Source organism: Sphaeramia orbicularis, chromosome 19 (genome assembly GCF_902148855.1).
Source record: "Sphaeramia orbicularis chromosome 19, fSphaOr1.1, whole genome shotgun sequence".
Taxonomy (NCBI): Eukaryota; Metazoa; Chordata; class Actinopteri; order Kurtiformes; family Apogonidae; genus Sphaeramia; species Sphaeramia orbicularis.
In genome coordinates, this window is record NC_043975.1 from 10,065,975 (window position 1) to 10,092,352 (window position 26,378).

The 26,378-nt window shown below is 34.1% G+C and overlaps 1 protein-coding gene across 3 annotated transcripts in view; it reads right to left on the bottom strand.

Annotated features, from left to right (window-relative positions):
• The window catches only part of LOC115410182 (cadherin-related family member 1), a 43,227-nt gene extending 22,001 nt beyond the window's left edge, over positions 1–21,226 (bottom strand). For 2 of the 3 annotated variants that reach the window (XM_030121676.1, XM_030121678.1), the window contains exons 1-13: positions 21,049–21,224; positions 20,792–20,794; positions 20,476–20,571; positions 20,011–20,156; positions 19,874–19,924; positions 19,608–19,697; positions 19,211–19,297; positions 13,449–13,565; positions 9,581–9,724; positions 9,401–9,479; positions 7,795–7,895; positions 7,507–7,710; positions 3,218–3,370 (exon numbers count right to left, since the gene is read on the bottom strand). In XM_030121676.1, the coding sequence (XP_029977536.1) occupies positions 3,218–3,370; positions 7,507–7,710; positions 7,795–7,895; positions 9,401–9,479; positions 9,581–9,724; positions 13,449–13,565; positions 19,211–19,297; positions 19,608–19,697; positions 19,874–19,924; positions 20,011–20,156; positions 20,476–20,571; positions 20,792–20,794; positions 21,049–21,109 (1,332 nt within the window). In that variant the 5' untranslated portion in view covers positions 21,110–21,224. Of the gene's footprint in view, positions 1–3,217; positions 3,371–7,506; positions 7,711–7,794; positions 7,896–9,400; positions 9,480–9,580; positions 9,725–13,448; positions 13,566–19,210; positions 19,298–19,607; positions 19,698–19,873; positions 19,925–20,010; positions 20,157–20,475; positions 20,572–20,791; positions 20,795–21,048 lie in introns of all 3 variants that reach the window. The other variant, XM_030121677.1, reaches the window with a different exon arrangement.
• Positions 21,227–26,378: the final 5,152 nt, after the last annotated feature.

Below are 26,378 nucleotides of genomic sequence, written 5' to 3' on the forward strand. Positions count from 1 at the left end.
ATAGAGTCGGATTGGATTGGATTGGAATGAACAGTCGAGTAATTGCATTTTACTTGAATTATTTACATGTATTGATATTAATCATGGTTCAGAAGTTATTAAACATTTTAGATCAGCAAGTACTTTTGGTTGTTTAGGTCTTAGAAGCTTAAAAGGAAAATTTTTGATAAGATGAAATAAAATAAATAGCATAAATAATAAAATCAACAATAACAGCCAGACTATAAAGTTCACTTTTACAGATATATGTACAAACCAAAAACAAATCGATTGAAAAATTTTGTCTTTTACCGGACCCCTTGTCTATGGAATAAGTTAACTTCATACATCAAACACACTAAAAGCTTATATTCATTAAAAAAAAAACACTTAAACAGGAACTACTGAAGGAAATACGGTAATGCAAAGGATTGTTTTGACTCTTGCAATCCAAGTTGCTGTAAAGACAAAAGTTTAAATGTTTTAAGGTTTATGTGTTGAGATGAAATGTTCAGCTGGCTAATGATAATAATGAATTGTACACTTCTTTTTATTTATGTATGTATTTTGTAACTGTATCTGTATTTTAACAGACCCCAGGAAGAGTAGTAACCACTATGGTGGAAGCTAACAACGACCAACGACCAAAACTAACTACTGATCTAAACTTTTTAATACCTGTTGATCCATTAATCCTATCAGTATGTGTAAATAATTGGAATAAAATACAGTTTGTCATCTTTTCATGGTCATCAGATATGACTCCGTAGTTACTGTGGAAACACCGTCATCTTCTACAACACTGATTCACCAGTAAAACCCATGGAGTTGGATCAATGACAGTGGATGGAAATGCTTGGTTTATATTCATTTAATGATATATTTGACTGAAAAAGCCACTTTTTCTGCAGTTTTCTCTGTTTTGATACAATAACCCTCAACTTTAATCTGAGCTTTTATGAACATCTACATGATCAGTAAGTTAAATACAGGAAAATACCTGATTTATAGTGAAAAAATACTAAATACAGAGGATAATAACAATGAATCGTAAACTTGTTTTTATTTGTGTATATATTTTGTAACTGTATTTGCGTTTTAACAGACCCCAGGAAGAGTAGTAACAACTATGGTGGAAGGTAATGGGGATTAGGGGTGTCTATTGGCGAGAATTTGGCGATACGATACAAATCACAATACTAGGATCACAATACGATATATCACGATATATCATGATACTGTTAAAAAGGCAATTTTTTTGGTTTGTTTCTTTTTTAAAATGATCACTTCCTTGAAGAACTGAATTACACCAGAAATACGCACAAATACAAAACACATTTTTATTTGATCAGAACAGGATCTAATGCTATGTCACAAAACGTTCCTGTGTTAAAACTTAAATTATGTTTTACAGACATTACAGTTTAAGATCCTGTTCAAATGATCATATTCTATTAGTTCATAATTGACATCATAACATTATTTTTGTGTAATCCCAAAAAAATGAACTAACATCTGCCTCTCTCAGACAACAAAAAGTGCTTTTAGGATACTTCAAATAAATAAAACTGTTAAATAATAATGAATAAAATATAAACAATAAAGAAAAACAAAAAACAAAAATGAACCTCTGCCATATCTGCATTTGAATAAACACCTAAAAATATCAATACAGTACTTTTTACTATTGATACAGTATCATGAAATGAAATATTGCAATATATTGCAGAACCGATACTTTCTTGCACCCCGAACTATAACTATGTTATTACTGTATTACTGCTATAAACATGCTTTCATATGTATATATTATATATAAATACTAACATTTAAGTAACTTTCTATTATTTTAGTCTTTTTTGAAAGCATTTTATTGATCTCTTTAGTTGAATTTTCTGGTAAGTAAGTAGAATTTCATTACTGCTATTTATCTTTTACATTATGACCAAGTATATGACAATAAATACAAACTTACTTAGTCATTAGTTCATAACTAACATCATAACATTATTTTTGTGCAATCCCAACAAAGGAACTGACATTATTTAATAAAAGAGTGTTAAATAATAATAAATAGAATATAAAGAAAAACAAAAACAAGAACCTAAACAATATTTGCATTTGAATAAAGACCTAAAAATATCGATACAGTACTTTTTAATATCGATACAGTATTGTGAAATGAAATATTGTGATATATTGCAGAACCAATATTTTCTTGCACCCCTAACTATAACTATGTTATCACTGTATTACTGCTATAAACATGCTTTCATATGTATATATTATATATAAATACTTACATTTAAGTAACTTTCTATTATTTTAGTCTTTTTTGAAAGCATTTTATTGATCTCTTCAGTTGAATTTTCTGGTAAGTAAGTAGAATTTCATTACTGCTATTTATCTTTTACATTATGACCAAGTATATGACAATAAATACATACTTACTTAGTCATTAGTTCATAACTAACATCATAACATTATTTTTGTGCAACCCCAACAAAGGAACTGACATTATTTAATAAAAGAGTGTTAAATAATAATAAATAGAATATAAAGAAAAACAAAAAAACAAGAACCTAAGCAATATCTGCATTTGAATAAAGACCTAAAAATATCAATACAGTACTTTTTAATATCGATACAGTATTGCGAAATGAAATATCGTGATATATTGCAGAACTGATACTTTCTTACACCCCTAATGGGCATCCGTATAAACAATAAACAATAAACATATTATCAGGTTTGAGAGATAAAGCAGTAAAAAGAAAATTAAATCAAATTAAGTCAGAATTCTATGAAATACCGTGGACCAAATCTGTGGAATAATCTAAGACCTGAACTTCAATCAACATCTACTTTATCATTGTTTAAAAAGCATCTGAAAAGGACTTTAATTCATGAAAAAATGTAAGGCTGTGTATCACTCGATTTGTATTTGATGATTTGTAATATGGATTACATTTTTATTGTTTTTACTTTAGTTTATTATTTCAGTTATATTGTATTTTTTAATTCTTTTTTTCTTTTTTTTTTTGTGTATTGTTCATTTCGGGGGAGGTATTCATATAAGCCTTCTTTTTGGCTTCTAACCTCTCCTGCACAATTTTGTTACTTGTTTGAATGTTGTTTTTTTCTATTGCTGTTTTATTTTGTGCAAATAAATTAACAAATCAAATTAACAAATTAACAAATTAAATAGAGAAAAGTCAGTGATAAAATCAAGCCTTACCTTAAATGACAGAGTGGGGCCCTTCTCGTAGTCGATGCCGGATGCGTCCTCCACTATGATGGTCACCTGGGCTTCGTTAAGCACCGTCTGTGGTACGACTCGCAGAACGCGATTTGGACCAACAAGTCTCAGCTTGAATTTAGCATTGGCTCCCTTAAAAGAGAATAAAAAGAGGTGTAATAAGCCCATGAATTAACCCTTTCATGCACAGTGGCCACTCCAGTGGACAGTTCTTCTCCAGCTGTTCTCTTGTATATTCATGGATTTTGTTGTTTGTTTTGTTGTTTGTGGACACTTATGCATCATCCCATACACTGACATTCATACTATTACTGTAACTTTGCTGTTCTTGATAAACCTGATCTAGAGTAACATGTTTAAGTGTAAATCAAGTGCTTGTTATTGTTATAAGTCTGTAATTAACAGTTTGTTTGTTTTTTTAAAAAGTTGTCGTTTTTTTTTTTCATGTAGAAATGATAAGTTACTACTCAAAAATCACCAAATTCACCCAAAAATTACCCTAAAACCAACTAAAAATGACTCAAAAACCACCTATAAATCACCCAAAAACGACCCCAAAACCACCTAAAAATGACTCAAAAACCACCTAAAAATCACTCCAAAATGTCCCCAAAACCACCTAAAAATTACTCAAAAAACACCTAAAAATCACTCCAAAATGACCCCCAAACCACCTAAAAATTACTCAAAAAAACACCTAAAAATCACTCCAAAATGACCCCCAAACCACCTAAAAATTACTAAAAAAACCCCACCTAAAATCACCCAAAAATTACCCAAAAACCACCTAAAAATCACTCCAAAATGACCCCAAAACCACCTAAAAATTGGTCAAAAACCACCTTTTTTTTTTGCATATTATCACCATGAAGTGAGTACTGACTGGTATTAGCATGTTCAAATGTGAGAAAACTTCAGATTAGTAACATTAAAAATGTCTGCTAAAGGTTCATACTATCTTCCACATATAATTTTTGTCGATAATTCATTTATCAGACAAACTAGTAAAGCAGGTAAACAAACAACTACCCCTGTCTGAGAAATGAATTACCTAGAATAAGCATTCAAAATGTTTTTATTTCATAGTTTTCACACGGTATATCAGTAAATACACGTTTCTTTGCTTCAGCAATGAAATGCATGGTGTCCAGCTGAGTGGAAATTTTTGCAACTCCATGAAAAAAAGGTTCATAAGAAAATTTTTTTTAGGCGTTTTTTTTTCCTGCCTAAAGAGGAATAAAAACACTCAGGAAAAAATTCTTGATTAAGGTTCTCATAATTCATGCTTGAAAGGGTTAAAACGACTAAAGTAGTATAAGTGAAGGGTACATGATTGTTAAATGACTGATGCAGGTACAATGGAAGGCTCACTATATGATATTGCACTTTTGTATTAATTTTTACGCGGTGTTACATAACATAAGAGACGAGACATATGACGAGCTGAAATGCAGGTATTTCATGAACGATGCATCCACAGGAATTAGCAATGTGTCTATTTTCAGACACAGAAACCTGTTTTCAGTCAAATCTACCCACACCTTATGTCTCAGCTCAAAACAGCGTCTTCATGCATTAACGTTGACACCAATAAAGGAACAGTAAACTCTACTGGAAAATGAGCAGTTATTAACCCTTAAAGACCCAAACATCCATCACCAACCAAACCCATCTACTGATCTAAACTGTTTAATACCTGTTGAATCACTAATCCTATCAATCCATGTAAATAATTGGTGTAAAATGTACTTTGTCATCTTCTCATGGTCATCAGATATGACCCATTTGGACGTTCAGAGGCTCCGTAGTTACCGTGGAAACACCGTCATCTTCTAAAACACTGATTCACCAATAAAACCCATGGAGTTGGATCAATTACAATGGATGGAGACACTTGATTTACATTCAATTTATTATAAATTTTGCTGCAAAAGTAACTTTTTCTGCAGTTTTTTCTGTTTTTGATATCATGCCTTCAACTTTAATCTGAGCTTTTATGAACATCTTTATGATCAGTAAATTAAATATAGGAATAAACATGATTTAAAGTGCTAAAATAAAAAAATACAGAGGATAATATATAATAAATGGTGATAAATCACTTAAGAAAGGTTAGATATAGAGACAATTCATTTGGAAACTGACACAAATGTAGCGCTGGGCCTTTATGGGTTAATCGCGACAGATTTAATCATAACGTTTTAGACTGTCTGGGAGAATGTACAGTGTTTGTCATATGTGACAATAAAGTGAATTTCATTAACAGGTAGGAAAAAACAAGCTAATTTAAGACATCATCTGCAGATTTAGGTGCATTTTTAAATCATTTTATGCACCAGAATCATAAATAGAGAAGCGACAGACCTGCTACACTGGTCTACAAGGAAAATGCTTCCAGAATAAAAGTAATGAAATTTTACCACATGAGAGTCACTGATAAAGAAAAATCAAGTCAAAAATGCTGGTTGGCTGAATTTTCCAAGATACAGCCTTGGGTCAAAATGTGAAATTCAAGAATTAACGAGAGAATGGGTTTGACTCAAAAGGAATATTTGTCTCAGAGCTACAAGATCTACTTCAAAACACTGTCTGCACATTAGAATACATTCACTTTACAGGTTCTATTTAGTGGAAGATTTATAAAACTATTATATAAATGTACATAAACCAATATATATGTGTAATAACACTTAATCATATACCTTGAAAACATCAGCAAACCGGCACTTTTGTCATTTATTTTCCAATTAATCTTATTAAAATACGTAACATTTAGCACATTTAATCTCTGAAGCAAATCATTTCTAAAGAATTGTAGACCAGTGCTATCTTTAATATTTGTCATTATTTCTATCTGATAAAATGGTAAATTCATTAAAAAAATATTCTATTTAGGTTCTAATGCAGTGACCTCTCCAGTCCTGTTTGCACCTGACTGGTTATACATCATAATATGAGACTATAAACGTAGAAATTGCATATACATTTTTTTTATATCGAATCCCTTCAGTTCAATGTGGAAACTGCTGATAAACTGTTGAAATACTACTAATTTGCTTTTTATTTGGTTTGAATAAATAAATAATAAATAAATGAATAAATTGGTCATTAATTAAGAAATGAACCTTTCATCAACAAAAAGTAATTACTTAGCTACTCAAATAAACTCATTTTGAATAATATAAAATAGAAATGTTCTTAAAATGTTACCAAAGCTTAAACAAGATGATTGGCAATAAAACTATTTTATGAATGTATTTATTGTGTTTTATATTTCAGCTTTAATTCTCATTATTTAGTCTGTATTCAGTACATGATGACTTATTTAATGTATTTAGACCCAAACATCCACCACTGACCAAAACCATCTACTGATCTAAACTGTTTAATACCTATTGAGCCACTAATCCTATCAAAACATGTAAATAATTGGTGTAAAATGCAGTTTTTCATGTAGGTTTACTTGACTTCTTCAGAAGTGAGACATTTTTTCCCATTACAGATTTAACCAGAATTAGAGGAGGTTAACCAATCAAATCATGGTTAGATTTTGTCTAATTTTTTTTTTTTTTACTAATAATCTATTATTCTATTACTCTGGGGCAAATAACATGTTTCATTTTTTATTTTAACCCATAAAGACCCAAACAGCCACCGACAACCAAAACCATCTATTGATATAAAATGCTTAATTCCTGTTGATCCATTAATCCTATCAATATATGTAAATAATTGGTATACAATGCAGTTTTTCATCTTTTCATGGTCATCAGATATGATCCATTTGGACTTTCAGAGGTTCCATAGTTACCATGGAAACACCGTCATCTTCTACAACATTGATTCACCAGTCAAACCCTTGGAGTTGGATCAGTGACAGTGGATGGAAATGCTTGGTTTATGTTTAGTTATTGATATATTTGACTGAAAAAGCCACTTTTTCTGGAGTTTTCTCAGTTTTTGATGTAATAACCCTCAACTTTAATCTGAGCTTTTGTGAAAATCTGCATGATCAGTGAATTAAATACAGAAAAATACCTGATTTATAAGTGATAAAATACAAAATACAGAGGGTAATTTTATAAATAAATGGTGATCAATCATTTAAGAAAGGTTGGATATAGAAAAAATGTCATTTGGGAACTGACATAAAAGTAGCACTGGGTCTTTTTTTTTTTAATTCAAGTACCCCCTGGGCTTCTTATGCATACCCCAATTTGGAAACCCCTGTAACAGATCAAATAATATGCAGAGGTGAATGATCCCACCTGATCAGAGTCATTGACGGTGATCTTGAACCCTCGGAGGATCTCTCCAGCTGGAGGGTGTTCGTACATGGTCACCTCAAACTTGCTCTGAGGTCCGTTCTCTCCGTAAAAGGTGGGCGGGTGGTTGTTCAGATCCACCACCCGGACCGTCACCGTAGTGATGTCGAAGTCCCCCAGCTGGTTATCTGGTCCCACCTCAGACGCCTGCAATTACAAATAAGAAAAATAATGAAAACATAGGAACAGAAAGAAATAATGAGGAGGAAATCAAGGGAAAACATCTTGTACCTTCACTTTAATTTCATATAATTCATTTCTCAGCAGGGAGGGGAAGGTTGTTAAAGTGATGCATCCGCTTGTGCTGTTTATGTCAAAAACACCATCACTGCCTGCAAGGAGAGAATAAGAAGCTGTGACTTTTACAAACCTAAAATAGTGCACAACATTGGATTTATACTGTAACTTCTTAATCCTGTAAAGCCTGAACCATTAAAGCATCGACAGAAAATTCCAGTTCTTTGAAACTGGAGCCTTTATTGGTGCTTCTAAACAACCCTCCAAAGAATTTTCAAATATGAATTTCCATGTATGAGTTAAAATTTTGTGTCATATTTGAGACATCAGATCTCAGTGCTCAAATTTTATTTCTGAGCAAACAAAAACATAATATAACACAAACCTGTCTGACAAATTGGTAATTTCTTTTCAAAATTGACAAAGTTCTGCCTCCTTCCTCGTTAGTTACCTCTGCCAAGGAACAGCAGAGGTTATGTTTTCATCTGGGTTTGTCTGTTTGTTTGTTTGTTTGTTTGTTTGTCTGTTAGCTAGATAACTCCAAAAGTTATGGACGGATTTGGATGACATTTTCAAGAAATGTTGATACTAGCACAAGGAGCAAATTATTAAATTTTGGTACTGATCGGGGGACGGGGGTTTGTTTGTTTGTCTGTCTGTTAGCTAGATAACTCAAAAAGTTATGGACAGATTGTGATGAAATTTTCAGGAAATGTTGATGCTGGCACAAGGAAAAAAATATTAAATTTTGGTGATGATGGGGGGGACTGATCTGCCTTGGCAAAGGTCCATGCCCTCAGAGTGCTTTTCTATTTTTTATTTTTTTGACTTAAACTTTTATTGGTTTTCCAACAAACAAACAAACATAAAAAACAGGCCAATACTTTGACTTACATATCGATATAGATACCTGCACAAAGTGCGCAGAAAAAAATAAATACATTGAAAAACTAGAAAAGCATTCGGAGACTGCAGACCTCCTTTACAAGGCTGACAATTAATACTGAACAAACAAGAACTCAAACTATGAATTATGAAAGAGCTGCAGCATCTGAAACCGACCAAAATGAACATTTGAAAGACAAGAAAAGCACTCTGAGAGCACAGACCTCCGCTGAGACAGATCAGTCCCCCCCCGATCATCACCAAATTTGAATCATTTGTTCCTCGTGCCAGTATCATTTCCTGAAAATTTCATCCAAATCCATCCATAACTTTTTGAGTTATCTTGCACGGACAAACAGACAAACCCCGATGAAAACATAACCTCCACTGTTACACTTGGCGGAGGTAAAAATTTCGAGAGAGGGATTCATGTAGCCCCATGAGGTGAGGATGCAAAGGATAAAATCAACAAAATCAAGGACCATCTATCTAAAATGCCTCCTTCCTCATTAATGTCAGTCTTGTTGTGTCCCTGGAAAGGCCTCTGGTGAACGAATTCCTCCCCCCTAGTGGATTATCCATGTATTGCATGTATCTAATTGTATACATCAGGTTTTTCAAGAAAAAATATATCATCCTGATCATGTAGAGGGCTTCAAAACTCATGTATCAAATATGATACGTTTGGCGTTATAGGGTTAAATACAGTCCTTACCGTTGATGATCCCATAATGCATGGGTCTGGGATTGCCTTGATCTCCATCTTTAGCGTAAACTGTGAATATTTCAGAGCCCTGGAAGTCAAAGATATTGTTTCTGTTATTTCATATTCACATACAGTGACATTAGCAGCTCTGGTACAGACAGATCTGTAGAAAACGACAAAAAGACTTACAGGAACTGAGACTTCGTAGATGTATCCAAAATAAGGGGTTCCTACGAAGGACGGAGGCATGTCCTGGGCGTCCATTACATTGACCGTTATGGTGGCTGTGGACGTCATAACCTGGTGCCTCCCCTTGTACTTTCCTCCTCCATCCTGAAGGAACAGGTATGTTGATGAATTTAATAGCATTTATGGTAAATAGCAGCTTCCAGACCTTTACTTTAGACCAGCTGATTATCTGGATTTGACAAACTGGTTTCTTAGACGGCAGCTTAACTTTTTGTTTCTAAAAGCCATGAGAAGTTTGAACATGCCATGAATGCTAATCATCCATAAATCCAAAGAAAAACTGATCAGCATCTCTTAAAGGCACATAATGTCTATAAAGACCAATTTCACAACAGGTTAGAGAGGAAGTATAGAATTTGAAGTGAAAACCGAACAGAAATAGCTGCCTTCTAAAGCTGTGGCCAAAGGTTTTAGCAGTAATTTTAGATGTGATTTATATGCAAATAAATGTCTTTGAAGCTTCTAAAATCCTTATTTTTGCTGTAAAATAAATGAAAAAGACGAAGGTATTATCGGCATGCTGTACTCACACACACACACACACAAAAGTGTCAGCTTTACTATTATTATTATGATTATTCACTATTATTCACTATATGGTTTTGTGTTGTATGGTTATATGTGTGAATGTAGAAAGTATGAAAAAAACTGTGATGGGCATTCACAGTTTCATTGTATGAAGAATACAGTGACAATAACGACATCTTATCTTTTCTTATTTTACCTTATCTATTCTGACTTTATCTTTTCCTTTCTTATCTTTTCTCATCTTACCTTACCTTTTCTTTTCTTATCTTTTCTTATCTTACCTTATCTATTCTTACCTTGTCTTTTCTTTTCTTTTCTTTTCTTTTCTTTTCTTTTCTTTTCTTTTCTTACCTTATCTTTTTTCTAATCTTATCTTTTCTTTTCTTATCTTTTCATATCTTTTCTTATCTTACCTTATCTTTTCTTATCTTATCCTATGTTTTCTTTTCTTATCTTTTATCTTACCTTATCTATTCTTACCTTTTCTTTTCTTATCTTACCTTATCTTTTCTTACCTTTTCTTTTCTTATATGTTCTTACCTTTTCTTGTTTTACCTTCTTACCTTTTCTTATCTTACCTTATCTTTTCTTATCTAATCTAATCTTATCTTTTCTCTTTTTCTTATCTTATCATATCTTTTCTTTTCTTATCTTACTTTACCTTATCTTACCTTATCTCTTCTTTTCTTATCTTATCTAATCTTATTTTATCTCATCATATCTTTTTTCTCTTTTTCTTATCTTATCTTACCTTATCTCTTCTTATCTTATCTTATCTTATCTTATCTTCCCTTATCTCTTCTTATCTAATCTTATCTTATCTTTTTTACTTTTCTTTTCTTATCATATCTTTTCTCATCTTACCTTACCTTACCTTGATGACTTAACATTAGAAGATTGAACTACTATGCTTTATATCGACATTCCAAGAAGCAAGTTTATACAGTCAAATTAAAAATAGTCATAGTTACGCAGATGACATCTACATTTATGTTTATATAATTATAGGGTCTCCTACTGAACACATAAATGTCTTTAAGCTCAAAACACAATAACGAAACAGAAACAAATGCTCTACAGCAAAGAAACAGAAAACCCCAAATTCTAAAGAACAATACATCTTTAAAGTGATTCCTAACAATGAAATATTATTATTTCTTGCAGTTTAATGATGACAATGTTTTCCAGTTTTCCAGAGTCTGAATATTTGTTAAGCATTTATTTTTTTCCAAAGAATAATAAACATCTCTTAACATATTCCTGTGAACTAAAGATAGAGCAGTGTTTGTTTTCTGTTGTGAGGTTAGAAACTCACCAGACCTCCATATCACACAATTACTTTCGGTGAAATGATTACACTAGAGGCTACTGGTGCTGAGCAGCACTGTCAACACCTGAACACACTTCATTTTACACACGGTTACCATGGAAACACGTTCGCAAGTTTACTGACAGAGAAAAGTCTGAACTTCTAATGCCTTGCAGTCATACGAGTCTACATTTTCTGCTAGAGAAACAGCAATATCTATAAGAATATGCATTAATTACAACACATCGCTGTCGGAACGAGTGTCACAACTGCTGTGATATGAGAAAGGCTGAAGGCTGATGAGTAGGTTTAGTTTTTGATTTATTCTCTGCAATGTTGCCTCTTTTATCAACAGATGCCCAGTTGTAGAAAAAAGCTATAAAATTAGGTAAAAAAAAACCAAAACAACAACAACAAAAAAACAAGGCTTCGATGCTATGGACACATTAGCAGCTACGCTATTAATGAAATGTGTGTATTTTACATTTACATTTATGCATTTGACAGATGCTTTTTTCCAAGGTGACTTACAAGGGAAAAACCATAATAAAAGAATAAAATACAAGAATAAAAACATAAAACAGCTGTACTATTAAAAACAGTGTCGTACAGAAGAATAAAAAAGCAAAATGATAGACTAAAATACAAGAATAGATTAAAAAGACATAAAAAAACAGCTGTATTTTCTAACATATCTATAAAATATATAAGTCATCTCTAGGTTTTTTGTTGTTTTATCAAGGTTGAAGTATTCATACATATTTATTTCTCATGTTCTTTTCTTCAAGTACAACAAGAAAATACAGAAAATATGTGCACAGCCTTAAGACACACAGAAAATGACTTAAATCAGATGTAAACGTTAATGCCATTATTTAGTGTGACCCCCTGACCCTATGATAAGAAGCAGCACAAACAATTAAAAATATCTGACGTGTTGAATGAAACCTGCTATAAAACATCAGAAAATTTATGCAATAAATCTCATATTGTCTGAACAAAAGGGTGAAAGACACGTTAAATGCAAAGGGAGGTTACACTAAATATAACCACTTTTGTTTTTACTGTGGTACATACAGTACTTCATATATATCAAGACTGGATCTTAATACAGAAAACGAAAAATGCATATGTGTGGTAATTTTTTTAAAACTGATTTATTCCAAATATGGAAATGGTACAAGCTTCCTGATTGCTATGAATTGACTTCTTTGCACAACATAATATAGAAATGAAAATTCAAGGAAGCAAAAAAATAATAATACACATTAAAATTAAAAAAAGAAAAGAGTCATATTCAAAAATTCATTGGAACTTTACTAAACCAGGAAACATAATGTTGGACTAGAACTTCTGCACAGGACTGTCTCAAATATCTCAAATAATATTGTGACCAAATGCATTTATTTATAATTATTGCTTTATTTTCTTCTCAAAGGTATATTTTTCACTTTGTATGTTGTTGGTATTACAAGTATAAATAGAAACAGGACTTTGAAACCTTCATAAATGTGATGTTTTAGTGGCTTTTGCAGGAGATGAATTCACATTTTTACATCTCACTGTGTAGATACAGTCGCGGAAAAAATTACTAGACCATCAAAAGTCATCAAAAACAATAGTTATGCAATCAAGTACTAACTCCTGTGTGTATCATGTGACTAAAACAGACAGAAAAGAAAACATGGAATGCCTAAAAGCACTGTTTTTGTCAGTACAGTGCCATAGATATTGATGTAAAAACTGCAGTGATTTTGGTTATTATCCAGAAAACCATGGAAAATGGATAGATATCAGCTCTGAAATTAAACTACTATGAGCTATTTTTGTTGTTATCATTATATTTGTCCCAACAAATGTACCTTTAGTTGTACCAGGCATTAAAATGAACAAGAAATTGAAGAATACAAGGGGTGGTCTAATAATTTTTTCCGCGACTGTATGTTATAATAGATGAGAAGAAGCCCTTACCTTTGCAACCACTGTCACAAAGTGGGTGGGCGTGGTCTCATAGTCCAAAGTCTCGCCTGGTTTGACCCTGAGGATCCCACTGTGCCCATCAATGGTGAACTTGGCAAATGGTGAATTCTGGAAATAAGAGAACAGTCACCATTGGGTAAATGTACAGGAACAACATTACATTTATCAAATAGCTACTGTTCAAAATACATGACTTTTCCTTCATATAACTCACTACTTTATTATATTAAATATAAATCTTTTTTTTCTCACTCATTTTTCATGTGAAAATGAAGTTTCTTCAGCTCAAGTGGATCATTTAGAATGACAATTACATATTTTATTGATTTATACAAGACAATAAACTGAATATATCTGGATTTTGGACACTTTTTTGGAGAAAACAATAAATCTGAAGGACTGACCAATTCCAAATGAACACTTTTCACACTTTCATTTAAAGAAAATACTTATTTATTGGCTCTTTAAAAACTGTCATACAGTGTTCTTTTTTGTAGTCTTCATTATTATTATTAAGGTTGTTGGTATTATTAGTAAATTAGTCAGTATTAATACAGTTTTCTGTACCAGTAAATGTAGTCATTAGTATAATGTTTAGTACTGATAGTCTAGTTTTTAATAGAATAATTAGTTATTATGTCATCATTACTGCAGTTGTCAGTTTTGTTAGTGTAGCTGTTTGTATCACTTGTAAAGTTTTTACCTTTTTTTTTTTTTTTTTTTTTTTTACAGTTTTCAGTATCATTAGCATCATTTTACTATCATTACTGCAGTTTTGTAATTATTAGTACAGTTTTCAATATTGTTGGCAATGGCTTTTAGTACCACTAGCAAACTTTTTACTGTGATTACAGTATTGCTATAAGTTTTTGTATCATTAGTACATTTTTGATTATCGTTAGTACATGTTTTAGTATAGTAAGTTATGATTTTAATAATATTATTAGTACTCTTTTGGACCACTGACTGGACAAAACACTAAATATGAAGTACTAACCACTTCTAACTTTTCACAGTTCAATTAGTTTGACAGTTTTCAGTATTGTTAATAGTTTTCAGTATTATGTATATAGTTCTAGAGCAGGGGTGTCAAACTCATTTTCTTCCGGGGGCCACATTCAGCCCAATTTATTTGGAAGTGGGCCGGACCAGTAAAATAATAGCATGGTAGGCAATAAATAATGACAACTCCAAATTGTTTTAGTGCAAAAAATAACATTCAAGTATGCTAATATTTACATTTACAAACTATCCAAACAAAAAAGGATGTGAATAACTGAAAAATGGAATTTGTTAAGAAATATAAGTACAATTTTATCAGTATTCTGCCTCGACTTATCATTTATACATGTGCATCCCAGATCAGATCTACAAAGGCACAAAACACTTAGTAACACTTAGCAAAATATTGTTCAAATTGCACTTAATTTTCTATAGACATTTCAGGTTGTTCATAGTTGTTCACGTTATTCACATTTTATTGTTACAGGATAGTTTCTAAATGTACATATTTTCGTAATTTAGTGTTTTTTTAACTAAATCAAAGAGAAAAAAATGATGTTGTCATTATTTATAGATTATTATGATATTATTTTTGAGTTTGATGCCCTAACTTGCACTTTGCAAATTCATCCCGTGGGCCGGATTGGAAACTTTGCCGGGCTGGTTTTGGCCCCCGGGCCACATGTTTGACAGCTGTGTTCTAGAGTAATTTGAATAAATTCAGTGTTATCAGGATAGTTTTTTGTATCATTAGCTCTATTTTAAGAGTAATCCATCCTGTTTGCTGTATTGTTACCACAGTTTTCAGTGTTGTTTATGTAGTTTTTAGAACCATCAGGGAAAAACTCTCAGTAAATGATTGCTTCTCTTACTTCTTTAACCCTTTCATGCATAGTGGTCACTCCAGTGGACAGTTACTCTACAGCTTTACTCTTGTGTATTCATGGGTTTTGTTGTTTTAGATCCATATCAGCCAACACAGTGGACACTTATGCATCATCTCATAAACTGCAATTCATACCATTATTGTAACTTTGCTGTTTTTGATTGGTTCTTGAGTGGAAATCAATTGTTAATATTTATTTTTTGCATATTATCTCCATGAAGTGAGTAATAACTAGTATTAGAATATGTTAAAATGTGAGAGAACATCAGATTAGCTGCATTAAACATGGTTTCATTTCACTGTTTTCATATCACTGTATGATATTGGGTTTTAAATACATGTTTCTTTGCTTCAAGAATAACATTCATGGTGTAGCTGAGTGGACATTTTTGTAACTCCATGAAAAACAGGTTGATTTAAAAAAAAAAACAATCACATTTTTCATGCCTAAAGAGGAATAAAAACACTCAGGAAAAAAAATCTTGATTAAGGTTCTCATAATTCATGCATGAAAGGGTTAAAGAATCAGAATAGTTTTTTCAACACTGCATAACATTAACCATTAGCCGGAGAGACATTTTGAAGGAGGCTTCTCTTTTCAACCATGTCATGTTGTGACAGACTTCCATCAAAACAGTTGTGTGTCACACATTTGACACATGAACAGTGACAACTACTGTGTTGTCAGCTGTTTGGCTAAAGCAAACCTAAGCCCCTATTAAGCCTTCAATGCCTTGCTCAAATGTAATTGAAATTTAATCCACTCAAGTAACACCATTTCCAGACTGCTCTCTGGTATGAGATTACCCCCACCCCACCCCCCCACCCCCCCCTTCACAATCACTCGATTGCCCTTTTCCTCCCTCCACATGGCAGCAGGGCTTTAGGACGTTAAGTCGACCTCTGGTGTAACCCCGGGTGTTAGGGTCACAACGGTCAGTTAACAGGACCGCCGACAGATGACAATGGTGATGTAATAATTAAAAATAACACCAGAAGGTCTTAGGGGGTTCTTTAAAGGCCATCGTAAACAAATACAGACAAACAAGAAGAGTCATTTTCAATCATAAAGTTTGAAAACATGAGATTATGTTCATTTTCAAGGTAGATTTAGGAACTTAGAGGATAAACTTGGCAGACTTCATGGTGTAGGAGTTAAGAGGTCTGAGATGTACATGTAGGCTGGAGCTAAGCTATTAACAACCCCTAAAATCTACTCTGAATTCAGCTGGAAGCCATGTGGAGGGCTGAAAAAGCTTTATCTATTTTAGAGTAGGTTACTGCAGGGCGCTCATCAGGGCACGTGCTGCTGAAAAAGCCACCGGATGTTACAGACGGAGAGATTTTTTAGATAACACTAGAGAAAATATAGAGGCAGATGGAAAATAAAAACAGGAATTACATCTTACATGCTCATTTCTGTTATTATGATGTTATTTTCTTAAAAAAAAAAAAAAAGAAGTAAAACCTGCCAGTGTAGTAAGGATATTTTGAAGTTTATTCATACAGGAATTGTTTTGACCAAGGTAAAGATTAAGACAAGTTGCTTCAGGAAACAGAAACCAACTCCATTTGTGAAAATACATGAGCTGATTTTAAGTGGAAACCAATCAAAATGTTCAGGAATAGTTTTTGTCTTGATTTAAGAAAATGAACTACTTATCCAAACATGAAAATCTGCAAAATGAACAAGGGACAATCAAATGCAAAACAACTATTCTTTAGCATTTTCTAAACTGTGGTTTCTGAATCTTAAAACCAACAAAGTAAGATGAAAAGGAAGAAAAGGCATAAATAGACATAATTTGGGAGAACACGAGTTGATTTTCGCTGGATACTAACTACAATATTTAGCGGGAACATAGGTTTATGTTTTCCTTGTATGTTAAAGGGGTCATATTTTGCTAAACCCACTTTTATTAGTCTTTGGTTCATTTATTTGTGTATTTGGACCCTAATAGTACAAAAAGTTTGAATTTGAACCCTCCAGGTGCTGCAAAACTATCTTTATATTCATTTTGGCAAAAATCCAGTGGATTTCTACAACCTGTTTTAATTCCTTCTTAATGTGTTATGTTTTATAACTAGTTACATCATGACATTTGCGCATATAAGGTCAAGATTTCCGACAAACATTTCTCCAAGTACAACATGATTGTTTATCAGCAGCAGCGGTTGTAGTAAAAACTGAAAATATGTCCAAACTTCGAGCCAATTACCTAAAATGTTCAGTTTTTGGTTGTATTAACGAACACAAGTGGCTGAATGGGACAGAAAAGCACAGCCAACAATCTGGAGGGGGCGGGGCTGGAAGTGGCTCATGTGTATTTAAAGGGCCAGCGCTCAAAACCACCTTTCTGGTGTCATTACTCAGAAATAGGGTTGAAGATGGACCTGTGGAGTTTAAATAATGAAGAATTCCGACCCAAGTATTGCATTTACAGTTTATGTAGACCACAGGAAAATTTTGGAAAATGAAGAATTCCATTTAAAAAAAGCTAAATATTACTCCTTTAAGAAAATTCTGACTCAACTACAGCAACTACAAGTCCAGACATGAGAATGAAAAGCAAACAAATGCCACAATTAGCTTTTGTAAAAGAAAAAAAAAGATTCTAAAGTCAAGTGTGTCTCTTCAAACCTAAAAACTAAAATGAAAAGGGCTAAATACAAGGCTTCATTTGAGGAAAACAGACAAAAAAACCCAACTTGATTTAGACTGGAAACTGGATACGGTTTATTACAAAGCCCAGATACGCAGAAATAAGAAGATGGTGTGTCAGCCAATACAAAAAATCTGCTTAGAAATGGAAAACGACCTTTCTGGTGTCATTACTCAGAAATAGGGTTGAAGATGGACCTGTGGAGTTGAATTAATGAAAAATTCAGACCCAAGCATAGCATTTACAGTTAATGTAGACCACAAGGGAATGTTTGAAAATGCATAATTCCATTTTTTAAAAAAAGCAAAATATTACTCCTTTAAGAAAATTCTGACTCAACTACAGCAACTACAAGTCCAGACATGAGAAATAAAAAGCAAACAAATGCCACAATTAGTTTTGTACATAAAAAAAAAAAAAAAAAAAATAGATTCTAAAGTCAAGTGTGTCTCTTCAAACCTAAAAACTAAAATGAAAAGGAATAAATACAAGGCTTCATTTGAGGAAAACAGACAAAAAACCCCCAACTTGATTTAGACTGGAAACTGGATACGGTATATTACAAAGCCCAGATATGCAAAAATAGGAAGATGGTGTGTCAGCCAATACAAAAAATCTGCTTAGAAATGGAAAACAACCTTTCTGGTGTCATTATTCAGAAATAGGGTAGAAGATGGACCTGTGGAGTTTAAATAATGAAGAAGTCCGACCCAAGCATAGCATTTACAGATTATGTAAACCATAGGAAAATGTTGGAAAATGAAGAATTCCATTTTTAAAAAAAAGCTAAATACTACTCCTTTAAGAAAATTCTGACTCAAATACTGCAACTACAAGTCCAGACATGAGAAATAAAAAGCAAACCAATGCCAAAATTAGCTTTTGTTAAAAAAAAAAAAAAAAAGTGATTCCAAAGTCAAGTGTGTATCCTCAAACCTAAAAACGAACATAAAAAGGGCTAAATACAAGGCTTCATTTGAGGAAAACAGACAAAAAAACCCAACTTGATTTAGACTGGAAACTGGATACGGTTTATTACAAAACCCAGATATGCAAAAATAGGAAGATGGTGTGTCAGCCAATATAAAATATCTGCTTAGAAATGGAAGTCTAGCTCTGAAATTCACCCAAACAAATCAAAACCCAAAGCTGCCTTCACACAGCAGTGCATCGTCTGCATAACAATGAAGTCGAAGGCTTACCTGCAGGTAATACGAGACACTTCCCCCAGATCCCATGTCTTTGTCTATGGCTTGGACTCTGAAGATGCTGGTTCCTGGAGCAGTGTCCTATAAAGAAGACAGGCATACACATAACCATCAGAGGGGTCTTTCACCCCTAAACCACTACATAATACAGTCTGCACACTTTCAATACCAGAGACGGCAGTGGAAATAATCTTCACATCCTCCATTTCGGAAGAATTTTCCAAATAAGCAAATTAATAATGTGACGGGTGCATTGTGTTTATTACAGTTCACTTCTTCTTCTTCATTCATGTGAAATAAGCTGAGTAAAGATGCTTAAATTCTCCCGAAAATGCTCTGAATAGGACTTGGAAGTTGGATTATTTCTTAATACTGTTTATTTATTCGCTACCTCTGGGATATCGACGATAAATGGTAGGTTCTGAAATTCAGGTGGTTCGTCATTGGCGTCGGTGACAAACACTCTCACTGTCTCCGTCACCTGAAAGCAAGAAAAAAAAAAAAAACCCCACAAAGCTCAGACACGAATGCATAAACACGATGACGACACTTCCATTCCATAAGCGTGCTTTGACTGTAGTGGTCACATGATGCTTGTTTTTATCCAGTTTAATATGTAAAAACTCTCATTTAATGAAACACACTGTGTGAACTCACCTTATTTCGTCCGTCTGTTACGCTGACAAGAACTGAGATTTCACTTTGTTTCTAAAAAAAAAAAAAAAAACAGAAAACATGTCTCACTAAGTGTAAATTTAAAGCTTCAGGATGAGATGTTTTTTCATGAGACTCACTTCTCGGTCGAGCTCTTGAATTAAAGTCACATTTCCTGACTTGGAGTCCACCCTAAAATACTCCTTGGAGCCCTTTTCGAAGGTCAAACCATATCGCACAGGATCTCCCTCTGGATCAGTACCGTTTAGGACGTACACTTGCGCACCTAAATGTGCAAAAAAGTGACATCTATTCAACAAACATCCCTTTTTTCAGGGTGAAAACATTCAATTTGAGCAGTGTGATGAGTAAAAACAACAACTTTAATAATGAGGTCATGTTTTCTTCCTGTAAGTCTTGATGTACGTCACAATCCAAAAGGTATTACAGTGATTAGCTGGAGACCAGTGTGATCATTCCATTATGAAAACAGTGCACATGTATTATAAATATACACTCTTATTACACTAAATTACCCAATTTCCGTAAAAAATAACGTGAAATTCCTTTATAATCATCATAAATGTGCAAATAATTAGTCTTACCAACTGGTGTATCCTCTGATATGCTGAACAAGGCCATGTTACCGTTTGTGCTGCTGGGTCCGTTATCATAAAAATACGGAGCATAGTCCATTTGCCCTTGTGAGATAAAAAAAAATAAAATAAAAAAAAAAGATAAAAATAAATGTGTGTTGCATTGTAAAACAGAAATGACATAAGCCTGATATAACAAGTCAACATGTGCTTCTGAATACTACAGAAGCCTCTGAAATTTTCCACAAATATGTCTGAATGTGCCTATTTTGTTGTTATATTATCATTCAAAATCTATTTATACAGCATAAAACTGTGAACTTACTTGCTAAAAAGGGCAGCAACCAACGGCAGGGGAAAGAAAATTCAGATAAAATGTGAAAACGTGTATTAGTTTTAGTTGAAACTGTTAAAATATGAATAATTTCAGTCGTTATTTCTGCAGCAGGAGCAGTAAGAACAGTCCACACTAAGATGAACATGCCCTCTGTGTGTTAGAGGATTAGACAGATAAGAAGAAGAAGAAGCGCAAGAAGTCTTAACCAGTCACAAACAAACATATAAGAGAGCAGCAGATCTTACCCCAGCTCAAGTGAAGCAGGAGGAGAAACAGTAAAGCATGCGTTTTCTTTTCTTTCTTCATCCTGGTGCCGAGGTAAGGCTTGGCTGGCTCATGTGGAAGGCTTGGTGGAGGGAAAGCGAGCAGCGGAGTGTCGTGTCCTTCCTTGTGGAGACGTCTCAGCAGCTCAGAGGAAGAGGCAGGGACGGATTCTCAAACGCTAATCCAGTGACGCATCCTTCCCATCGCAGACATCTTTCACTGCGTTGCTCTCTGAGGGGGTTTTTTACCTAAAAACTACACGTGGAAGTAACATGGTTGGAGTTTCACGGCGTGATCATCACACCTCTACACGTATGAGGCAGTGCATCCATGGTTACACTTCCCTTCTTATCTTTTTCCTCTACTCTACTCTACTCACACAAACTTCTCTTCTTTTTGTTTCTTTCCTAATTATTACCTTTGCCAGGAGGTATTGTGATCACTTTGCTTTGTGTGTTTGTTTGTGTGTTTGTTTGTATGTTTGTTATTGAAAAAATAATACTCTTCGAATTAGGGATGTCCGATATTGGCTTTTTTGCCAAAAACCGATATGCCGATATTGTCCAACGATTCATTTCCGATTCTAATATCTACCGATACCGCTGCCGATATATGTGGGATATTAAACTAATTTTAGGTAACATCACATATCTCCTGTCACGGAATTAACACATCATGCCTAATTTTATTGTGATGCCCCATTGGATGCATTCTCAAATGCAACAAGGCTTTCAAAATGTAAACACTGTCTGTGCAAAGAATACATACTTCAACTTAAGTTGTGGAAAAAATGCCATATTCATTTATTTTCTCTCCCTCCCTCTATGAGTCTATTACAGTGTGACAACTCTACTGTACAATTTTGAAAACTGCACATTTCTTTCAGCTACAAACAATGCTTCATTTACGCGTTGGTAAATGCCGGCGAAATCAAGGCATTATTTTATCAGTTTTAATGATAGGCAAAAAAAACGATAACGATATTCACCGATATTACATTTTTATGCCAATATCGGGCCGATAGTATCGGTGGGCCTATTTTATCGGACATCCCTACCTCTAATTCGTCTTCAATAAAGAAGGGTCAGTTCAAGCGTTCAGTGTCAAGAGTAATCACTTTATTGGAGCTCCAAGAAAGAGATACACCTCAGACAAAGGCTGAGGCTGTCTGAACCCAAAAATACAAGTCACAACGTAGTCTTCTGTCTCCCATGAGAAAATTATGGTGTCCAAAGTGTTTTGGTTAGTGCCAGGAACTTAGAGATAAGACCCCTGTGAGAAATGTTGGTTTGGCCTTCTACTCTGGACACAACACAAAAGAGGTCAAAACTGCTTTATAATACACAGTGACATGAAAATATCTGAAACAGAGTTAGAAGCCTATATGATATATGAAATATATGCAAATATATATGAATATATATATGGATATAAGTAATTTAGTCATTACATTTGTTAGCAACTTTACGGAAAATGATTCCAACCATCTTTACCAAATTTTACCCACATATAGGCCTAGGCCCTGGGACCAACCCATTAAATTTTGGGCCAAGTAGGCCAAAGTTCAAGGTCACAGCAAGGTCACGAAATCTCAAATTTTCCTATCTCTCATCATTGAGCAATTTTCAAAAATTCATCAAAAATTCAAAACGACTCCGATTAGCCTCCAATTTGATCCACCTGTAGCTTAGAACAATATCTTGTATCTGGCACAAAATTGTCCACATCCACTGTGGAATGTGGACTCTGTGTATATTTCAATTTAACATTGAAAATCCCATTTACGACACATTTTTCATTATAACTCAACAAATATTGATTGGAATCCTACTATATAATGCACGTTTCAGCCCCGCCCCATGTCCAGTGTCCGTCCGATGCGTCTTTGTCCGACACGTGTTGCAGCATGGGAGGGCATATGGGTGCAATGCCACTGTTGCACGACAGGAGGGCGCTATTGTATGGGTACAATGCTGCTAGTTTAATATAATTTGACATACACATGACTGGTACCAAGCTTCAACTTCATACGAAATATCATTCCGCTCCATTTCTCTTCCGTTACACTCTGCTGACTTTTGTTATTTTTTATGTACCGTTTTCAAAAAATCATGAAAAATGCAATTCGTGAAATATCATTAAGAAATTTATTTTGCACATCCATAGTTTAAAAAGAAATAGTCGATCCACACATGCACACCGTTCGGGTTGCTTGGCAAAGGTTTGCGTTCTCTGAACACGTTATGGGCTGCTCACTCATTTGTAGAGACACATGGCACATTTGGCTCCTCTTGCAGGCGTTTTAAAGGGTTTCAGAAAACCCATTAGTCACATGTAGGGAGACCCAGTGGCCTAAGCCTCTTCTTTGGCCTGAGCTACTGCATGTGTGGACCTGTGATGCTCTTACAATCAAGACGCTGTCTTTATCTTTAGCCTCTGAAGTCCACTTTCTCTGGGAAACCCGGTGACCTGTCAATCACTACGCCTCGTGATGCTAAACATGGACCAAGCCAGTTGACCAATGAGAGAGAGAGAGAGAGAGAGAGAGAGAGAGAGAGAGAGAGAGAGAGAGAGAGAGAGAGAGAGAGAGAGAGAGAGAGATAGATAGATAGATCGATCTAATTTCTGTCAACAGTCTCCAATATGGTTTCAGTGGATCATAGATGACTATACAAAAAAACAAACAAAAAAAAACACACAGACATTGACATTTCAGACATCATCAGCATACACATACACACTGTCAGTATGAGCAGCTTAATGCAGTCACTAGTATATATGTGTGCAGCAGTATACAACATCTTAAGATTAAAAAAAAACAAAAAAAACAAAAAAAAACCTCAGTGGCAGTAAGTAAACAGGCACCCCACAACCCTAACTCATTCAGCTCATACTGCATATTTAAAGGAGTGTTATTTTGCTTTTTTTAAAAAATGGAATTATGCATTTTCAAACATTTCCCTGTGATCTATATAAACTGTAAATGCTCGGCTTGGGTCTGAATTCTTCATTAATTCAACTCCACAGGTCCATCTTCAACAATATTTCTGACTAATGACTTGAGAAAGGTCCTTTTGGGCGCTGGCCCTTTAAATGCACATGCCCCACCCCCTCCGGGTTGTTAACTGTGCTGCTCTATCCCGTTCAGCCACTTGTGTTCATTAATACGACCAACAACTGAACATTTTAGGTATTTGGCTCAAAGTTTGGACATATTTTCAGTTTTTACAACAACTACTGCTACTGACAAATAATGATGTCGTACAGTACTTGGAGAAATGTTCGTCTGAAGTCTTGACCTTATATGTGCAAATGTCATGACGTAACTAGTTATAAAACGTAACAGATTGAGAAGGAATTAAAACAGGTTGTAAAAATCCACTTGATTTTTGCTTGGTTTTGCAGCACCTGGAGGGTTCAAATTCAAACTTTACGAACAACTGGGGTCCAAATCCACAAATAAATGAACCACAGACTAATAAAAGTGGGTTTAGATAAATATGACCCCTTTAAAGCTACGAAATTGCGTGTAGCTAATAGGTGTAATGGAAAGTCACTATTCCATTATTATATTTTATGTATTCTTTGAACCACAGTATTCCTTGTCCTTGACCTGGCTTTACATTCCTTTGGAAAGGATGCATCTGCAGACTCCTGCCCGGTAACCATCAATGTGGTACTCCTGCATGACTGTGACGCTACTTTCAAGCATTCCTTCATTTTGTATTGTACATGGGTGCTTCTATGAAACTGGGTTCATTTTGGTACCTGGAACTTTGCCATCTTTTTAGAACCAATAATAAAAGAGAAATTTAGACATATTTCTCCCCAGGATGTACCTAATGATGACCTCAGATAAATGCAAAATATATTCTTGCTCTGAGCCATCCCAAAATTAATGATTTTTTAATAAAATATTGGGGCCAAAAATAGGACCAAAATTGGGACATGAAAAACTACCTAGGTGTCAGTGCATTTGATCTGGAAAACATGGCTGTAAATGGTCATATATAGTGCTATAAATAAAGACACCGTGTTAAATTTGGTGATCCTAGTGGTTTTTCTAATCCAGAAATGCAGGTTTTTCATGAATCTCAGTCTCATTCCAGGTTTTGTGTGTAACCCATCGTGTCCACTGGCGTTACATGCAGAACCTGCCTATTTAAACACAAATAAATCGTGAGTGATTTTGCAACAGCGGTCATTTTTGTGCAACGCTCTGCCTTGCATAATTAGTTCGATTTCCAAAATGAGAGACTAAAAAGGTATTTGAAAAAATAGTAGCACGTAATTTTCATGTCCCTTTTTTCCCGTGTTACATGCAGATTTTTGTATAAAGATCATATCAAAATAATATAAAAATGGGTTTTATCTGAAAAATAGTTTCTCTTTTATCTCAGTAAATACTTATTTAAAAATAGTGCTTCCAAAATTGGTTCATAACAGTCTACATGTGTTTTGAATTTTTAGCCCCTATGTCCAGTTTTTAGATAAGATAAGATAAGATATGTTACCTTAAGGTACGATACGATACAATACGATAAGATAAGATATGTTACCTTAAGGTACGATACGATACAATACGATAAGATAAGATATGTTACCTTAAGGTACGATACGATACAATACCATAAGATAAGATATGTTACCTTAAGGTACGATACGATACGATAAGATAAGATAAGATAAGGTACGATACGATAAGATATGTTACCTTAAGGTATGATACGATACGATAAGATAAGATAAGGTACGATACGATAAGATAAGGTACGATACGATAAGATAAGATAAGATAAGGTATGATAAGATAAGATACGATAAGGTATGATAAGATACGATACGATAAGCTATCCCTTTATTCGTCCCACAAGGGGAAATTCCAGGTTTGCGGCAGCAAAGGGTCCAGTTAAGAATAAGTTTCAGGACCAGTTTCATAGAAGCACTCACATACACACTGTTCTACGAAGCTACAAAGACGGTATAAATACACCCAAAAACGTCTCTTCGGGGAAGCACTCTAATCATACTGTCACTACACTCTGTCAGATTGTTTCCTTCTGTGCAGAATCAAATTCACACAAAGACAACTTCTTTGTCTCAGTAACTTACTTTCTTCTCTCCATTGTTTCCATACCACAGACAAACGACAGCGTTTTGAAGCGCTAAAACAGCTGACGAGATCACAAATGACTGTATGATTCCTGAAGGGGAGAAAAAGTCATCATTTTATCGACTTTGGAATAAATTATCACTTCAGAATTAAGTCTATGCGTCACGTTCATTGTACAAAACAGACACCAAGTGAATT